A 20,052-nucleotide genomic window follows, 5' to 3' on the forward strand; every position below is an offset into this window, starting at 1 on the left:
AAATCAAAGCCAGATCAGTCACAACCCTAGGGTCACATTTGTCCCCCAGCTGAATGTTAGAACATATATTCCTGGCAAGCCTTCTTTAATTTTAGTGCCAAGATTGGGATCTTGTGAAACTCTTGTCTATATATAGACACATTCACTGAATCCCTCTGTTTCGTGGCCTACTTTGGCTACTACTTAAGTAAGATCTAAATTTTAAATGTCCATACCTCGTTTGAAATCCTTCATAGTATTTATCGTCCCTACTTCTACAAATTCATCCAGGCCTAAAATCCACCATGTTTGGACTTCTTCAATTCTGACTTGAGCATATCTGGATTTGATCTTGAAATTGCTTTCAGCTGCCATGGCCCTAATAGTGTCCTTTCCAAATCTCTTTTCTTCCCAATATTTCTTTGCAGTTTTAGGAGTCTCCATGTAGTTCTTTGACTACACTTCTAATCATCTGCCCTAATATAAGGATTGACATAATTATTTTGTTTGAATAACACTTTTGTGAACTGCGTTCTGGTGGATTTTTAAAGGCACTACATAAATGAAAGCAGTTGCTGTCATAAATGAAAGTGCTGTCATTATGTATCTATTGGCCTTTTATTAATTTTGAATACTTCAATAATATTCATTTTAGCTCTATACACCTTACAAGCAAACAACACTTACCTCCACAGCAAGATTGATCAATAGTTTCACCACATTAATTTTTCCATTAGATGCAGCTGCATGTAGTGGTGTGTAACCTCTCTTGTCCTTGCATGTAACTTCAGCTCCATGACTCAATAGCAAAGAAACTACTTCAACATGACCTTTATGACAAAATTTCACATCAATTTAAATACATCTTTCTATATCTTTTTACATAATAAACATTCAACAATTTCATCATGCACTATATACTAAAAGTTCTGTTTATAGATTTGGAAATTTAATTTTAAATTTCTAATATTAATAGACTAGAAATATAACCAAGAACAATTAGATTAGTGCTTTTCATACACCATCCTTATAGGCAGTTAATTATTCATCTCAACAATTATATTTCCTTCACATCTCTTTCATAGCTATTGCATTAGCTAATCTATCTTTAAAGCTGATAACAGCCTCCCCTGGATCTTTACAGTAGCCTCTCCATTCATGTCTAAGGACCACAACTTTCAGAATAAGAAGCAGGTTTAATGTTACTGGAATGTCATGAAATTTGTTGTTTTGTGACAGCAGTATATTGCAACACATAATAAATATATTATATATATTTTTAAATATACCCAGGTGTCCCCCACTTTACGAAAGTTCACTTTACGCCGCTTTGCTTTTACAAAAGACCTACATTACTACCTGTTTTCACTAACCAAAAGAAATCCAAAGAGGATTTTCACTTTTACGAGAAAAGGCTCCCGCTTTAAACTTCTGTTTACCCCGAGAAAGACTACCATGACCGTGAAGCCTTGCGCAGGCAGGTGTGTGCATATGCATGTATGTGCACATGCATGTACATGCCAATTTTTTTTCTACAAATCGGTTTTTGGCTGAACCTTCCCAATTTTGGTAAGTGAAACTTTACTGGACATACGTTATTCCTACTTTATATAAGCTGTGTATTTATCATATTATTCCTGCTTTTACTATATATTAGTTTTATTTTAGGTTTTATGTGCTATTTGGTAAGATTTAGTAAGTTATTTTTTGGGTCTGGGAACGCTCAAAAAACTTTCCCAAATAAATTAATGATAATTGCTTCTTCACTTTACACCATTTCGGCTTATGAAAGGTTTCGTAGGAACGCCCTACTTTCGGATAGCGGGGGAAACGTGTATACATATATTACAATAGGTATATACAATATACAAAATTAAAGTAAATTAAATAAGTAAATAAATAAAAAAAAGAGGGAAAGATATTGAGGTAGTTTATGGGTTCATTGTATATTCAGAAATCTGATGGCCAAGGGGAAGAATCTGTTCCTGAAACATTGAGTAAGCCTTCAGGCTCCTTCATCTCCTCGTTGATGGTAGCAATGAGAAGAGAGAATGCCCCAGGTGATGGGGGTCCTTAGTAATGGATGCCTCCTTTTTGAGGCATAGCCTTTTGAAGGTGTCCTGGATGCTGGGTGTTGTGTCTGTGCACAATTACATATCAATTAAACAAAAGCACAAACGCAAGAGATGGCTTCAACAGGTGTATTCACATTGCAGTGAGAGTGAGAGAAAACAATGCACATGTGTAAACCGCAGTGCATGTGCAGACAATAGATCAATATATTGTGCTGGGGGGGGAGCTCATCATGTTAAGAGAAATAGATCCATACATAACACTTCCTTCCCCTTTAAATTAGTGCAACATAAAACTGTATATGTACAAAACATTCAATTTCCCTTTCATAAACTCATATTCCAAATAAAAATGCTTTCACAATAACAGTCCATAACTAACTTTACAGTTCTAAAGATTCAGTCTTTTGGGTAGTACAGTACTCTGTTTCTTTCAGGATAGCGCCTCTGGACCTGTAGAGTGGCATCAAGTTTGGCAGGTGTCTTGTCAACAATAACATTCTCGACATGCCTCTGGAACTGTGGAGTGGCATCAGGTTCAGTAGGTTTCTTGTCTATGACAATAATGTCAGTTGCTATCAGTGACATCATCACTGAGAGGCAAACACGGTAACAGTAATGCATACATCTTGTTGGATGCAGTCAACTCAGGGGTGTTCTTCGGTTGAGCACCCAATACCTGGTCCACAAGACATCTCCATGTTTGATCTCCAATATCCACTGTGTACATCAGTGGTCCAATTCTTGTAGCTATCCTACTGGGTGTCTACTTGTCCTTGTAGTAATCGTGCACTAGGACATCCTATCCAATCGCAAAGCTTCTTATTACTTCACTTGGCAACTGGCTGAACTGTTTATTCTGCATTTCCCTCCGTAGATCTGGTTTCAGGACGTCTATGTGAGATCTCAAATGCCGGTTCATGAACAGCATTGCAGGTGTTGCATTTGTCATTGAATGAACAGAGTTGTAATACACAAAGAGGAAGTTGTCCACCTTGTGTTGTAGAGAAATGTCCTCCTTGTCCATCACTATAGTGGACTTCTTGAAGGTTTGGTTAAACCTTTCAGCTAGCCCATTCGTTGCTGGGTGGTGGGGAGCTGACTTGAAATGTCTGATGCCATTTTCCTTCATGAACAGTCAGAATTCTTCTGATGTGTATTGTGGTTTATTGTTACTCAATTTGTTCAGGTAAACTGTTTCTGACAGAGACTGACAAAGACTGTCCTCAGGGCAAAGACAGTCTTTGCTGAGGTGGTTGACTGCATTGGTTTAATCTCCTTCACTTCAAATGAGCATCCACAGCAATCAGGAACATGGAGTCCATGAATGGCCCAGCAAAGTCAATATATACTCTTTGCTGCGGTGACCGGATCCTGTGGGTGCATTTTGAACTTTTTGGCATCCCATACAGGTTTTGGCCAAGTCTCGGATTTGTTCTACCTATTCCCTTCTTGAACATATTCTAATTGGCATTAAGGAGCAGTGACACCCTCTGGTTAGTGCTACCATTTGGGCTGCCATTGTCTATTGATGCCACACTAAGAGTTTTGATTGAGTGCCAGCCTAGTTGGATTTTTCCTCAATTATTCATGTCCGAAAAGACCTGGCCCTCTACTTCTCAATACATAAAGCTCAAACTGTTGTGTTTGTCCTCCAAATGTCAAATTTACTTTCAGTTTACCTTTGGGAGACACTTTTTCGCCTGTGTAAGTCTTTTGCATCACTGAGGTCTTCTCTAATGGTATCTTAGAAAACAGTCTGTTGTATAATTATGGACAAAGCTGACCCTGTATCTAGCTCCATTTTCAGTTTTATACCAGATACATCTATCATCTTCCACAGGATTTTGTGATTTGCTTCAGTTATGGTATGTACTTCTAGGCATGACAGTTGACCTTTGTCAGACTCTACATTTCCTGATTCAGTTTTACATTCATTAACTTTATGCATTTGCTTAGTTTTGTGTTTGAGACTTTTCACTGGGTTGTGCTTTTTGTCTGCCTTGCACACTCTCTCTATGTGACCTTGTCTCTGACACTTTCTGCAGACTTGTTCTTTGAACCAACAGTCATTTGCATCATGGGACGATTTGCCACATCGATAACATTTTGGGTTTTTGCACCATTCAGGGACATTTTGTGCATTTCATATTCCAATCTCCTTTTCTGTAGTTCTGCTGCATCCTTTGCTGCAGTCTCTAACAATATTCAATGGTCAGTGCCCCTTCTAAGGTTAGGTCTCTTTTGAACAGTAGCCTCCTGACTATGCATGCAACATTTAAACCTGTCCCTTAATGCATCAGAAAGTCCATCTCTAAAGTCACAGTACTGGGAAAGTTTGAACGGTTCTGCACCGTATTCAGAAAGGCTTGCATCTTTTGACTGGTTCCTTTTGTAAATAGACAATAGACAGTAGGTGCAGGAGTAGGCCATTCAGCCATTCTAGCCAGTACCGCCATTCACTGTGATCATGGCTGATCATACACAATCAGTACCCCGTTCCTGCCCTCTCCTCATATCCCTTGACCCCACTATCTATAAAGAGCTCTATCTAACTCTCTCTTGAATGCATCCAGAGACTTGGCCTCCACTGCCTTCTAGGGCAGAGCATTCCAAATATCCACCACTCTCTGGGTAAAAAAGTTTTTCCGCATCTCTGTTCTAAATGGCCTAACCCTTATTCTTAAACTGTGACCTCTAGTTCTGGACTCACCCATCAGCGGGAACATGCTTCCTGCCTCCAGTGTGTTCAATCCCTTAATAATCTTATATGTTTCAATCAGATCTCCTCTCATCCTTCTAAATTCCAGTGTATACAAGCCCAGTCGCTCCCATCTTTCAACATATGACAGTCCCGCCATTCCAGGAATTAACCTTGTGAACATATGCTGCACTCCCTCAATAGCAAGAATGTCCTTCCTCAAATTTGGAGACCAAAACTGCACACAATACTCCAGGTGGGGTCTCACCAGGGCCCTGTACAGCTGCAGAAGGACCTCTTTACTCCTATACTCAATTCCTCTTGTTATAAAAGTCAGCATGCCATTAGCTTACTTCACTGCCTGCTGTACCTGCATGCTTGCTTTCATTGACTGATGTACAAGAACACCTAGATCTCATTGTACTTCCCCTTTTCCTAACTTGACTCCATTTAGATAGTAATCTGCCTTCCTGTTCTTGCCATCAAAGTGGATAACCTCACATTTATCCAGATTAAACTGCATCTGCCATACATTTGCCCACTCACCTAGCCTGTCCAAGTCACCCTGCATTCTCATAACATCCTCCTGACATTTCACACTGCCACCCAGCTTTGTGTCATCAGCAAATTTGCTAATGTTACTTTTAATCCCTTCATCTAAATCATTAATGTATATTGTAAACAGCTGCAGTCCCAGCACCAAACCTTGCGGTGCCCCACTGGTCACAGCCTGCCATTCCGAAAGGGACTTGTTAATCAGTACTCTTCGTTTCTAATCAGCCAGCCAATTTTCAATCCATGTCAGTATTCTGCCCCCAATACCATGTGCCCTAATTTTGCTCACTAATCTCCTATGTGGGACTTTATCAAAAGCTTTCTGGAAGTCCAGGTACACTACATCCACTGGCTCTCCCTCGTCCATTTTCATAGTTAAAATCTAAATCTCTAAATCTAAATCTGGCAGTTTAGGACCTAAGTGATTTTGTAAAATTGTAACAATTTCATCGACCATTTTGCTTGCTGGCTTTTCAGAGGTTACTAAGTTGCATAAGAGACTTGCGTTCTTGGGCCAGTTAAGCTAGGGGCTTTCTTTTGCTCCTCCACATTGTTTGTGTTACAATACAATTCCACTTTCTCAATATATAACTCGCAGCCTTCAATAGTGCTAACAAATTTGTCAACTTTCCCAACTGAAGCCATCAGCACATTATTTTCACTTTAATTTCAGCACATCTTTTACTATTACTCACGGGTCCTTTGTTTTTCTTGTGCTGTTTAACTCTCGCTGTTTTGTCCCGTAACTGTCGGTACAGTTCGTGATATTTTCTGACATTCAGGTTCGTACTTGTCACCAATTTGTTGTGTTTGTAACACAACTACATATCAATTAAAGCATAAACACAGGAAATAGCTTTAACTGGTGTATTCATATTGCAGTGAGAGAGAACAATGCGCATGTGTAGACAACATATCAATACTTAGTGCTTGGGGGGGGTGGGGTCATTGATCTAAATGAAATAGATCCATACATTATGTTGGGGATGCTAGTACCCATAATGGAGCTAGCTGAGTTCACAATTTTCTGCATCTTTTTCTGATCTAGTACAGTGGCCCCACCATAATGGACGGTAATGTAGTTCTAATGCTCTCCACGAAGATCTGTAGAAATTTGAAAGTATCTTTGGTGACATACCAATTCTCCTCAAACTCCTAATGAAATATACCCATTGTCATGCCTTCTTTGTAACTGCATCAATAAGTTGGGCCCAGGAAGTTGTTACCCAGGAACCTGAAACTGCTCACTCTTTCCACTACTGATTCCTCAATGGAGACTGTTGTCTGTTCTCTTGACTTCCCCATCTTGAACTCCACAATCAATTCCTTGTTCTTACTGACGAGTGCAAGGTTGTTATTGCAATACCACTCTACCAGCTGATTTATCTCATTTGTGTATGCCTTCTTATCACCATCTGAAATTCTGCCAACAGTAATTGTACTGTTGGCAAATTTATAAATGGCATTGGAGCTGTGCCTAGCCACACAGTTATGAGTGTGGAGAGAGTAAAGCAGTTGGCTAACCATACAGCCTTGAAGTCCTGACGAAGGGTCTCGGCCCAAAACGTTGACAGTGCTTCTTCCTATAGATGCTGCCTGGCCTGCTGTGTTCCACCAGCATTTTGTGTGTGTTGTTTGAATTTCCAGCATCTGCAGATTTCCTCGTGTTTGATCCTTGAAGTGCCCCAATTTTGATTGCTAATGTGGAGGAGATGTTATTTCTGATCTGCACAGACTGATCCGCACCTTGTTCTACATGTGTGCTTAACCCCCTGCTCTACTTGTTTTACACCTAAGATTGTGTGGCTAAGCACAGCTCCAATTTCATACTGAAGTTTGCTGATGACACCACTGGTTGCAGACCAAATGAAGGGTGTGATGAATTGGCATACAGGAGGGAGATGGAAATTTTAGCTAAATGGTGTCTTAGCAACAACCTCTTACTCAATGTCAGCAAGACCAAGGAACTGATCGTAGATTTCAGGAGAGAGAAACCAGAGGTCCATGAGCCAGACCTCAGAGGATCAGGGATGGAGAGGCGTAGCAACTTTAAATTTGTGACTGTTACTATCCTGAACCAAGCACGCAAGTACAATTGCACAGAAAGCACAGCAGCACCTCTACTGCCTTAGGAGTCTGCAGAGATTTGGCATGACATCTAAAACTTTGATAAACTTTTATAGCTGTGTAAGGGAGAGTGTACTGACTGGCTACATCCTGCTCTGGTATGGAAACACCAATGCCTTTGAATGGAAAATCCTGCAAGAGATAGTGGATTTGGCGCAGTTCATCATGAGTAAAGCCCTCCAACCACTGAACACATCTACATGAAACGCTATTGTAAGAAAGCAGCGTCCATCATCAGGGATCTCCACCTGGCCATGCTCTCTTGGCACTGCTACCAATAGGTAGAAGGTATAGAATCCTCTGGACTTGCACAGCCAGGTTCAAGAACAGTTACTATCCCACAATGATCAGGCTCTTGAACAAAGAGGATAACTATTCTCTCTTGCCCATCCACTGAGATGTTCCCACAACTCTTTATCTTGTTATGTCATGTTCACATTATTTATTACTATTTAATTATATTTGTATTTGCACAGTTTGTTGTCTTCTGCATTCTAGTTGATCTTTCACTGATCCTGTTATAGTTGCCATACAATAGATTTGCTGAGTATGCCCACAGGAAAGTGAATTTCAAGGGTTGTATATAGTGACATATACACTTTGTTAATAAAATTTACTTTGAACTTTACCTCAATGCATTGTGTAATGATTTGATCTGTATGAATAGATTTGCAAAGCAAACTTTTCACTGTATTTAGGTATATGTGACAATAATAAACCATTTCTAATTCCATTTATTCAATATGTGTTTCTTCAGTCAAAGTAAATTATTTCACACTTCATACTAAATTATGAGTACTATCTGTTTACTCATAGGGCAGCTTTCTTTCAGTCTTTCACTATCCCCCTCTCTGTATATCTTATTACCAAGCTTAGTGTCATCTACAAATTAATGTGTGTCGGGTTAAATTTCTATATTCAAGAGTTCAAAGGTCCAATTTAATGTCAGAGAAATGTCTTCAAAATATGTCCTGAAATACTTTTTCTTTGCAAGCATGCACAAAAACAGAGAAGTGCCCCAAAGAATGAATGACAGATAAATGTAAGAACCCCAAAGTCTCCCCCCAGCTTCTGCCCTCCCCTGCAGAAGCAGCAGCGAGCAAAAATCCCCCCCCCCTTTATTAATTAAAGAGAAATAGCCCCAGTATTAACTCCTGGTAAACACGTCTCTCTACTGCCTTCCTAATACAAATACAACTATTTATCACTAATACAATTCAGCTAATTTCTTGTCCTCATTACACATCTCTTTTTGATGCCAAGCACCTAAATGATACTATCCAGTCTTTTATTTGCAACTGCCACCAACACCTTCTGAAATTATATTTACTCCATTTCCTTCATCAAAAAATTTATTAACTTAACAAAAATTCAGTTAACCAAATGCATTTTGTCCTTAACAAATCCCTAGTGGACCTCTTTCATTAATGGGCTCTTCAAAGTTGAATTTTTTGCTCAATACGTGCATTTAATAGGTACATTTGTGGTTTCCAAAAGCTAACCCAAAATCAAAGTTAAACTATCTGTCCCTGGTATGTTGTTGTTTTTTTTAAATGGTATTTTGAACATTTTCTGGTCCTCCTGGATTTCTGCTGTATCATGAGGGGATTGAAAAATTATAACTTGCACTTCTGTAACCTCCACTCCACTTCCTTCAGAAACCTCAGATACATCCAAATCGGGACCTGCTGACATGTTTCATTTGACTATAAACAAATTTCTTAGTAACTTCTACTATTCAGTTTTAGCCCTTTCCTGTAACTCTACTATTTTTCCTTCTACCAAGATTTTTGCAACATGTTATTCTGTTACAAAAGGACCAATGTCAAAAATTCATTGAATAATGCTATATTGCTTTTTGCTGTCATGCAGAGATCATCTACTTTATTCTTCCTCTGCTCCATGCCTACATTAGACTTTAAAATTCCCTCAGCTACTATTCTATTTTTATGCTTTCTCTTTGACCATTTCCACTTCACTTCCCTCTTAACATATTAAAGATCTTTATCAGGACAATATGCTTCATCAACATTATTCAGTTCATTTTTTATTTGAAGATCAGGTATTCAGGAGATGCTGCTGAAGAAACTTTGATGAGCTAGTTCAGTGAATCTAAGGACACAAGTTTTCAAGTAGCACCAATTACATAATCTTCATGGCACTGAGCTTCCTGAGTGCTGTGACTTGTGTCATATAGACAACAGAAAATCTTTGAGGGCTTCAGCATCTTTCAACTAACTCAACATTTTTATCATCTTCATCTCTCCTTTCTCTCTACCAAACCACATCCCAACAAAAAAATTATGGAGCTGTCCTTTAATCAATCTATAACTTAAAGGACAAATAAATGTAGACACTATAATCTAAATGCTGTAATCTGGATTAAAAGATGATGGGGGAAATACAGTGGATGAAGCAGCATCTGTAAAAGCAAATAGACAAGTCAGAATTAGAATCAGAATCAGGTTTATTATCACTGATACGTGCTGTAAAATTTGATGGTCTGAGGCAGCAGTATAGTGTAAGACATAAAAAAAAACAAGATAAATAATGCAGAAGAGGAATAATGAGATCATGTTCATGGATTGTTCAGAAATCTGATAACAAAGAAGAAGTTGTTGTGCCTAAAATATTGGGTGTAGGTTTTCAGGCCTGTGCACCTCTTCCCTGATGGTCGTAAACAGAAGAGGGCATGCCCCTGAGGGCAAGGAATACAGAGGGTTCTTAATGATGGATGTTGCCTTTCTCAAGCTCCGCTTCTTGAAGACATCCTCAATAATGGGGTGGGTTCCACCTGTGAAGGAGTGGACTGAGTCTACAACCCTCTACAGCCTCATTTCATCCTGCACATTGGAGCCTCCACACCAGAGAGTGAAGCAAAGTAGTCAGAATGTTCTCCACCATACATCTGTAGAAAGTTGCAAGGGTCTTTGGTGACATACCAAGTCTGCTCCAACTCCTAATGAAGTAAAGCCACTGCCATGCCTTCTTCTAGACTGCTTCAATCATGATCAATGTCATTTCCGGACTTGTGCAGGGTCTAATCTCAAAACGTTGACTATCCCCATGCTTCCACAGGCATTGATCAAATAAATGAGCTCCTTCAAAAGTTTGTTTTATTTTGGTACAAATAAAGGTTTTACACTAAAATTTAATGTCATAATGATTTTTTCAATGTCATATTAAATGGATAGTTATTATTTGAAATATGGATTTGATTCATATTTCTTTTATTACTAAATTTTTCCTGGAAAACACAGTAGATATGAAGAATATCTTTGTTATGTCTTTGACTGGACTGCTGCACAGATGTGGAAGTGTTCCCATGCAAGTTCCATGAAGAGTTTTAAAAAGCAGCAAATTTTTTCAGAGAGAGTCACTGATTGGAGTACTGCACAGACGCATGAGAAGCATTCCCATGCAAGACTGGTGAAGAGCTTTAAAAAGCAGTAAGTTTTTCTTTAATGGCAGTCGTTGATTAGGAGAGCTACACAGACGTAGGAGAAGTGCTCCTGCGCAAGTCCAGCAAAGGGCTTTAAAAACCCAGAAAGGTACCCTTTAGCTGAGCAATCATCGTGTGCGCTGTCATCGTCATAGTAGTCTGAGTCAGAGTAGTAAGGCTTTGGTTCAACAAGGCTTCAGTGAGAAAGGTAAGTAGGCAAATTCATTCCTAATTTCTTTTTTCTGAATTAACTCTAGAGAATAGACGCAATTTCTGCAGAGCCAGTGCTCCCTTCTGGTTGTCAGATATGGGATTTCTGGGAGACTACCATCCTCCCCAATGGCCACATCTACGCCAGGTGCATAGACATGCAGCTCCTTAGAGACAGCATTAAAAACTAGAGCTGCAACTCAATGACCTTCGGCTTGTTAGAGAAAATGAAGAGGTGATCGAGAGGAACTGCAAAGTGGTAGTCACCCCAAGACTACAGGAGACAGATAAATAGGTGACTGTCAGAAGACGGAAGGGAGAACGTCAGATAGTGGAGTGCACCCCTGTGACCATATCCCTTAACAATAAGTACTCCATGTTAAGTACTGTTGGGGGGGTGAGACAACCTACCTGGGGGAAGCAACAATGGCTGTGCCTTTGGCAACGAGTCTGGCCTTGTGGCTCAGAAGGGCAGGAAACTGAAGAGGATGGCAGCAGTAATAGAGGACTATAATTAGGGGAACAGATAGGCAATTCTGTAGATGCGAAAAGGAAACACAAATGGTAGTTTGCCTCCCGGGTGACAGGGTTCATGATGCTTCTGAGCCCGTCCACAATATCCTGAAAGTGGGGGGTGGGAGGGTGAGCAGCCAGAAGCCGTGATACATATTGGTACCAACAACACAGGTAGAAAAGGGGAGATCGTCCTGAAAACAGAATACAGGGAGTTAGGTAAGAAGCTGAGAAGCAATATCTCAAGGGTAGTAATCTCGGGATTGCTGCCTGTGCCAATGACAGTGAAGATAGGAATAGAATGAGGTGGTGGATAAATATGTGGCTGAAAAATTGGGGCAGGGGGCAGGAATTCATTTTTCTGGATCATTGGGACTTCATCTGGGACAAAAGGGATAGGTTGCACTTGAATCTGAGAGACAAATATCCTTGTGTGCAGGTTTACCAGAGCTGTTGGGAGTAGTTTAAAGTAATATGGCAGAGGGATAGGAATCAGTATGATAGTAAGCCAGCAGGTTTACAAGTAGATATTGTAATGTGTAACATGAATGTAAAGGAGGACAGCCAATGATTGGGTACAACTGCAGTCAGAACAAAGAGTTAAGTTGTATCACAGAGGCAAAATTCATAATGGCGAAGAATGTAGGACTGAAGGTGCTGTATTTAAATACACGTAGCATTTGGAATAAGTTAGATGAACTCGTGGCATAATTAGTGTCTGGTCAGTATCACGTTGTGGGCATCACTGAGCTGTGGTTGAAAGAAGGTCATAGTTGGGAATTTAACATCAAAGTGTATAATTTGTACAAAGGACTGGCAGGAAGGCATAGGCGATGGTGTGGCTCTATTGGTAAGAGATCGATTTACATCTTTAGAAAAACATAAAGTCAGAGAATGTAGAATCTGGGTGGAGTTAAGAAATTGCAAGGGTAAAAAACCATTATGGAAATCATATATAGACCTCAAAGTCGTAGCCAAGATATGTGGTTGAGATTGCAAAGGGAGCTGGTCAAGGGCATGTAATAACGGTAATGACACAATTGTAATGGGGGACTTCAATATGCAAGGAGATTGGGAAAATCAGGTTGGATTTGTTGAATGCCTATGAGATGGCTTTTTAGAGCAGTTTGTGCCCAAGCCTACTTGGAGAAAGGCCATCTTAGATTGGGTGTTGTGTAATAACCCAGCTTTTATTATTCAGCTTATTGTAAAGGAACCTTTAGGAGGCAGTGATCATAACATGATTGAATTCATGCTGCAATTTCAGAGGGAGAAGCACAAGTCACATGTATCAATATCACAATGGAATAAAGGGAATTACAGAGGCATGAGAGGAGCTTGCTGGGCAGAATGGAGGGGGATACTGGCAGGGATAACAGCAGAACAGAAGTGGCTGAAGTTTCTGGGAATAGTTCACAAGGATAGATATTTCCCAAAGAAGTAGTTGTTCTCAAATAACAAGGCAAGGCAACTGCGGCTGACAAGGAAGTTGGATGAATGGGAAGCTATAAGAAGGGAAAAGATGAAATATGAGGGCATTCTAGCCAATGACATAAAGCAGGATACCAGAAGTTTTTTTCAGTTATTTTAAGAATAAAAGGGAGGTGAGAGTTGATACTAAAACACTGGAAAATTATGCTATTTTGTGAGTGCCATTGCTATTACAAAGAAAAAGGTGCTGGGCAAACTGAAAGGTTAATCACCTGGACCAAATGGACTACATCTCAGAGTCCTGAGACAGGTTGCTGAAGAGATAATGAATGCATTGACCATGATCTTTCAAGAATCACTTGATTCCAGCATGGTGCCAAAGGACTGAAAATTGCAAATGTCACTCCACTCTTTAAGAAGGGAGGAAGACAAAAGAGAAGAAATTATAGGCCAGCTAGCCTAACCTCAGTGGTTGGGAAAGTGCTTCTGGGTACTTGGAGACGAACGATAAAGTAAGTCAAACAGCATGGCTTTTGTAAAGGGAAATCTTGCCTGACAAATAAATTAGAATTCTTCAAGAAAGTAACAAGCAGAGTGGACAAAGGAGAGTTAATGGATACCATTTACTTAGATTTTCAGAAGGCATTCGATAAGGTGCCTCACTCGAGGCTGCTTAAAAAGATAAATTCCTATGGTATTATAGGAAATATACTGGCATGGGTAGAGGAATGGTTGACAAGCAGGAGGCTGCAAGTGGGAATAAAGGGGGCCTTATCTGGCTGGCTACCAGTGACTAGTGGTGTTCCTCAGGGGCCAGTATTGGGATCATTATTTTTCACATTGTCAACAATTTAGATGGAATTGATGAATTTGCGGCAAATTTTGTGGATGATACAAAGACAGGTGGAAGGGTAGGAAGTGCTGAGGAAGCAATGCGATTGCAGCAGGACTTAAGACAATTTGGAAGAATGAGCAGATGGAATACAGTGCTGGGAAATGTATGATAATGAATTTTGGTAAAAGGAACTATAGTGCAGTCTATTATCTAAATGGGGAGAAAATTTAAACATCAGAGGCACAAAGGGACGTAGAAGTCCTTGTGCAAGACTCCCAGGAGGTCGAGTCTGTGGTAAGGGTGGTAAGTACAATGTTAGCATTTATTTGAAGGGAAATAGAATATTTAAAAAAGCAGAAAATGCTGAAGCATTTTAAGACACTAGTCATACCGTACTAGGAGTATTATCAACCGTTTTGGGCCCCACATCTCAGAAAGGATGTATTGTCATTGCAGAGTCCAGAGGAGCTTCATGAAGATGATTCCGTGAATGAAGGGGTTAATATAGCTTTGGAACTGTACTCAGTAGAATTTAAAAGAACATGTGGGGATCTTATTGAAACTTACCGAATGTTGAAAGAACTAGATAAGGTGGATGTGGAGAGGATGTTTCCTCTGATGGTGGTATCTAGAACTAGAGGGCACAGCCTTTGAGGGACAATCTTTTAGAACAGAAGTACGGAGGAATTTTTTTTAGCCAAAGTGAGGTGAATCTGTGGAATGCTCTGCTACAAACTGCAGTGGAGGCCAAGTCCGTGGGTATATTTTAAACGGAAGTTGATAGATTCCTGATTGGTCAGGGCATCAAGGGATATGGTGAGGGGACAGGTGTATGGCATTGAGTGGGATCCGAGATCAGCCATGATAAAATGGAGTGGACTCGACTGGCTGAATGGCCTAATCCTGCTCCTCTGTCTTATGGTCTAATTCTGACCTTCTCTTTCACCCATTTCATCACAGTGATCAAATAATCAGAATACAGAAAGATCCACCCCCAAAGAAAATGGGCAAAAATAGATATGGAGAGCATTACTATCTTACACAAAAGGTCATCTTTGATCCACAATTAAATGATGCATTAAGTGCATAATGTAAACAGTTTAATCATTCAAAGGCATAATTCAGAGAAAAACATTCCTTACCTTTAAAAGCAGCCCAATGCAAGGCCCTTCTGTCCTTCTTATCAAAAGCATTAATATTGGCTCCTTTTGCTAATAGAAGATTTACCATCTTGGGAAATAAAGGGAAGGGGGAAAAAATTATAAAGAAAAACCATTGTATTGTAGAATTCTGAATATCACCATGAGCTTGATCTCCTGAAAATAATTTTCTAACATCAGATGATATAACATGTCAAGACAAAACATTATGCTGAAAAGAACTCTTTGGGAAACTTAACCAGCATGATATATGAAAGGTGCTATAAATGCCACTGCAAACAAATTTGGTAAGTATAGTAAGGAGATTACCAAAAGTTAAAAATTAATTTTGAAATAAGATGCCAAAGGGAATGGCATTGAAAATAAACCTCAAAATATGAAGCCAAGACAACACACGTCATAGAGTAATACAGCATGGGAAGAGGCCCTTCTGTCTAACAGATCCATCCCAACTACAGTATCCTCCCCACCAGTCCCAGTTACCCACATTCAGCCCATAATTCTCCAAGCCCTTCCCCTCCATGTACCTATATCTCAGTGCCTCTAAAATATTGCTTTTGTATCCATCTCGACGACTTCCTCAGGCAGTTCATTCCAGGTACTCACTACCTTCTGTATAACGAAGTTACCTTTCAGGTCTCTTTTAAATCTATCCCTTCTCATCTTCTCTCATTTTGGACTCTTCAACTCTACAGAAAATAATACAACTGTTCACCTTATCCATACTCCTCTTGGTTTTATAACTTCTTTGAGATCACCCCTCATTATCCTATGCTCTAAGGAATACAGCTCCATTGACAAAAATGTAACTTCTCAGGTGAATTTCCAGGACCTCTCTTGAAATCCATTATTTTCTCCATTACTCTTCCTAATCTACCAGGTTCCACATTCCAATTTTAAAAGTGGAATACCGTGTATCTTGCCCCTTTTCCTCTCCGTGAAAAAGATAAATTAACAAGTCAATTACTTGTGATCCATTAGTCCCTGCAGCATCTTCTTTTAAGGACTTGGTACCTCATTTTTAAAATACTCTGCTACTCACACCACACATGCTCTTTGAAGAAAACTTGTGTACTCTTTTTATTCTGCCTTTTATTACCATTAAAGATCATTTTATAAAACAACTCCTCCAGTCCACTGGATTTCCAGTTTGCATATATGCCAAAATTTACTTTTAGATGAATACTGTCCGCTGGTAAAATTTCTTAACTTTGCCTTTGTCTTTCAGGATTATACTCTGTTTTCCTTTAAATCTACAACAGTAATTAAGTACTAACTTTTGTTTGCTTAAGTCTTCTGAAATACCTTGATACCTTGGAATGTTTTACAACATTAAGCAAATCAGATATTCCATTTACTTTCAGGATTGAAGATTTATAAATGAGTTGGAGACCAACACACACAAAACACTGGACAAACTCAGCAAATCAGGTAGTATCTATAGAGGAAACTAAACTGTCTACTTTTCAGGTCTTTGAAGACAGGGTTTTAGATAGAACTGGCTTGAAAATCAATTAGACAGCATTTGAATTCCTGTCACAAGCCTCCATTTTACCTACACACACACACACACACATTTAACATACCTCTACATGTCCATTGAGAGCAGCATGATGCAAAGCCGTCCTACCTCCTCTATCAGATACATTGACACTGCTGAGCAATGGAATGATTGCTTCTGCACATTTAATTGCCTTTTTGGCAGCAGCCACATGCAAGGGTGTCTGCCAATTTTTGTCACGGGCATTGACATCAGCAGAATGTTTGATCAAAACACGAACTGCTTCCTGAAAAAGAAATTAGAATTTCTGATGTACAAAGGTGACTAAAACATGACATTGTATGTCACAGGGTCATACAAATATACCACATGGAAACAGGCCCTTTATCCTGCTTGCAATCCTGCCAACTATCAACACCCATTAAGACTAATCCTACTTTTAATCTCTATTTTGTTCTTTCTCATCTATTGATCTGTATAATTTCTGTTGTAAAAAATAATTACTAGGGTCACTAATATTCCTTTTACAAAAAAATCTTCCAGCTGTTCACTTTTAATCAAAATTTAATTCAAGCTAAGCAAGGAAACAGAATGCTATTTGCTGCTCGGCTTACAAGACAAATATTGGTTCATCTCCAATGGCTTATGCCACCTATCTACAGAATTTCACTGCTTCAGCAATATCTTCCTCCGCTAAGATGTCTCAATTTTATTGGCTGTGACTGGCAGTTCCAACATAAACAACCAAATCTCAATGTGTGTGCATGTGCCAAGAGAATAGTCATAATTGGAAAATCAAAATAGTCGCTAGATTTCTCATGGAGTTCAACAGTAGGGTCCACTGCAATTCCCTGTTATACCTGGGAATCCCCATTCAGAACCTGAGCTAATCAGACTCAATACAGAAACTGAAACCCCACTGATTTCATTCCAATTGCAGATTAGGAGGAAAGGAAAAGTCATTTTTTAAGTGATTTTGCTGTAGTTGAATGCTCTTAATTGATTCGAATTAACTTAAACAAGTAACTTAATTATTTTCAGAATGTTAGACACTTAAACTTTGGTATTCCAGAACCACTTTGATCTTACTCAAACAAATTCCAGAATCCATTATATTTCGCTCTTCGTCATACTCCTAGATTTCACTTCATCATTGTTTCATACAACAGTTCCAGTACACTCTGTTCAAAGTAAAATGTTTTGATTAACTACGTGTTTACAACCTAGTGTGACTTAAACAGTGGTGCCTTAATCAAATTACTGAATACATTTAATGTAATGAAATTCAGATGACCGCTGTCATGATTATAAATTTTCAAATGAGACCAGAAGTGGTGTGTTGCTGGATAGTGAAGAAAGTTGTCTAAGGTTATAACAGAACCTCGATCAACAAGGACAGTAGGCAAGGTAAAACAGATAGAATTTAATTTTGAAAACTGTTAGATGATGCAATTCGTGAAGTGATGTAATTTGGGAAGTTAAGCCAGGCCAAGACAAACACTGACTAGCAGAACCCTGAGAAGTGTTATTTAACAGTGAAACCTTGAGATACCAGGAGACAGTTCCCTGAAAGTGGTGACACAGCTAGACAGATCTAAGGTCTGCATGTCTTCCTCGGCTGAAGCGTTAAGTATACAGGAGTTGGGATGTCATGTTGCAATTATACAAGGTTGGATCTGGTCACCATGCTATAAGAAGGGCCATAAGACATAGCAGCAGAATTAGGCCATTCAGCCCATCAAATCTCAACCCAATTCTCCTGTCTTCTCCCCATAACCTTTGATGTCCTTACTAATCAAGAAGCTATCAACCTCCACTTTAAATATACCCAATTCCTTGACCTCCACAGCTTTCTGTGCAAGTGAATTTACAGATACTACACCTTCTGGCTAAAGCAATTTCTTCATATCTCTGTTCTAAAAGGATGTCCTGGTATTCTGAGGCTGTAGCATTCATTTTAAGAGGACTAGAATACTAAAGCAAGGATATAATGTGGACGCTTTATAAGGAATTCACCAGACTGTATCTGGAATATTGTGAGCAGTTTTGTGTCCCTTATTAGACAACAAAGAGATGGTTTCAGAAGGCAGAGGACAGCTAGTGGATTTCTTCAAGTTAGTGGACTGGGTCATGTTCAAGGACTTAACTGTGAATCTGAATGAATACACCAGGGTTGTTACAAACTTTATTAAAATGTTTGTAGAGGAGTATGTCCCTACAAACTTCTACAGAGTCTACCCCAACCAGAAGCCCTAGATAAGCTATGAGATCTGCAATCTGCAGAGGTATTCAAGTCCGGTGACCAAGAAAGTTACAAGAAATGCAGATATGATCTCTGGAAAGATATCTGATGGGCTAAGTAGCAATTCTGTACTAAACTTGAATCAACAAAGGATGCTCAACAGTTGCAACAGGGTTTGAATGCTATCATCTCTTATAAAGTGAAATCAAACACCATACATAAAGGAACAACAGGGCTTCAATTCCAGATGAGTTCAATGCATACTGAGTTCATTTTTACAGTAAAAAACATGGAAGCATCACAAACTCAAACAGCCCCAAATGATACTGTGATTTCAGTCTCTGAGGCCGACATGCAACCAGCCTTCAGGAGGATGAACCTACAAAAAGCATCCAGCCCAGGCGGGGCACCTAGCCAAGTACTAAAGACCCATGCTGATCAACTGGCTGGACAGTTCACTAAGATCTTTAACTTCATGCTTTGGCAGTCTGAGGTACCCATCTGCTTCAAACAGACTTTAGTTATACCGGTGCCCAAGAATACAGCAAATTGCATCAATGACTATCATCCAGTAGCATTTACAAACAGTGATGAAGAGTTTGATGATGAAACATATCAAATACAGCCTGGAGAGTGACTTGGATCCACTCAAATTTGCCTACCAGAGCAAAACGTCCACAGCAGGTGCCATCTCATTAGCTTTTCACTCAACTGTGGAACATTTGGACAAAGGTGCAAACATCAGGATGCTCCTTATCAACTAAAGCTCAGCATTCAATGCCCTCATCCCCAGAAAACTAATCAATAACCTTCAAAACCTTAGCCTCAATACCTCCTTGTGCAATTGGATCTTTTGATTTCCTCACTTGCAGGCCCCAGTCAGTTTGGATTGGCAACATCTCCTCCACAATCTCCATCAACACAGGTGCACCACTAGGCCATGTGCTTCGCCCCCTTCTCTGCTCGCTTTACAGTTATAACTCAGCACAGTTCCAATGTCATATTTAAGTTTGCTGATGACACCACTGTCATAGGCAAAATCAAAGACACTACAAATCACCATGTAGGAGGAAGATTTAGGATCTGGCTTAGAGATGCCACAACAACAACCTCTTACTCAATGTCCGCAAGACTGAGGAGCTGATTATTGATTCAAGAGAAAGAAACCAGAGCCAGTCCTCATCGGAGGATCAGAGGTAGAGAGGGTCAGCAATTTTAAATTCCTCAGTGTTATCATTTCAGGGGACCTGGCCTGGGCCCAGCACACATCAGCAATTACAAAGA

General features: G+C 39.6%; 1 protein-coding gene across 7 annotated transcripts in view; it reads right to left on the reverse strand.

Annotated features, from left to right (window-relative positions):
- Window positions 1-20,052, reverse strand: part of LOC132392697 (serine/threonine-protein phosphatase 6 regulatory ankyrin repeat subunit B-like) — a 162,125-nt gene that overhangs the window by 75,142 nt on the left and 66,931 nt on the right. For all 7 annotated transcript variants that reach the window (XM_059966943.1, XM_059966942.1, XM_059966941.1 and 4 more), the window contains exons 5-7: window positions 16,612-16,812; window positions 15,008-15,095; window positions 667-809 (exon numbers count right to left, since the gene is read on the reverse strand). In XM_059966943.1, the coding sequence (XP_059822926.1) occupies window positions 667-809; window positions 15,008-15,095; window positions 16,612-16,812 (432 nt within the window). The remainder of the gene's footprint in view (window positions 1-666; window positions 810-15,007; window positions 15,096-16,611; window positions 16,813-20,052) is intronic.

Source organism: Hypanus sabinus, chromosome 4 (assembly GCF_030144855.1).
Source record: "Hypanus sabinus isolate sHypSab1 chromosome 4, sHypSab1.hap1, whole genome shotgun sequence".
Classification (NCBI taxonomy): domain Eukaryota; kingdom Metazoa; phylum Chordata; class Chondrichthyes; order Myliobatiformes; family Dasyatidae; genus Hypanus; species Hypanus sabinus.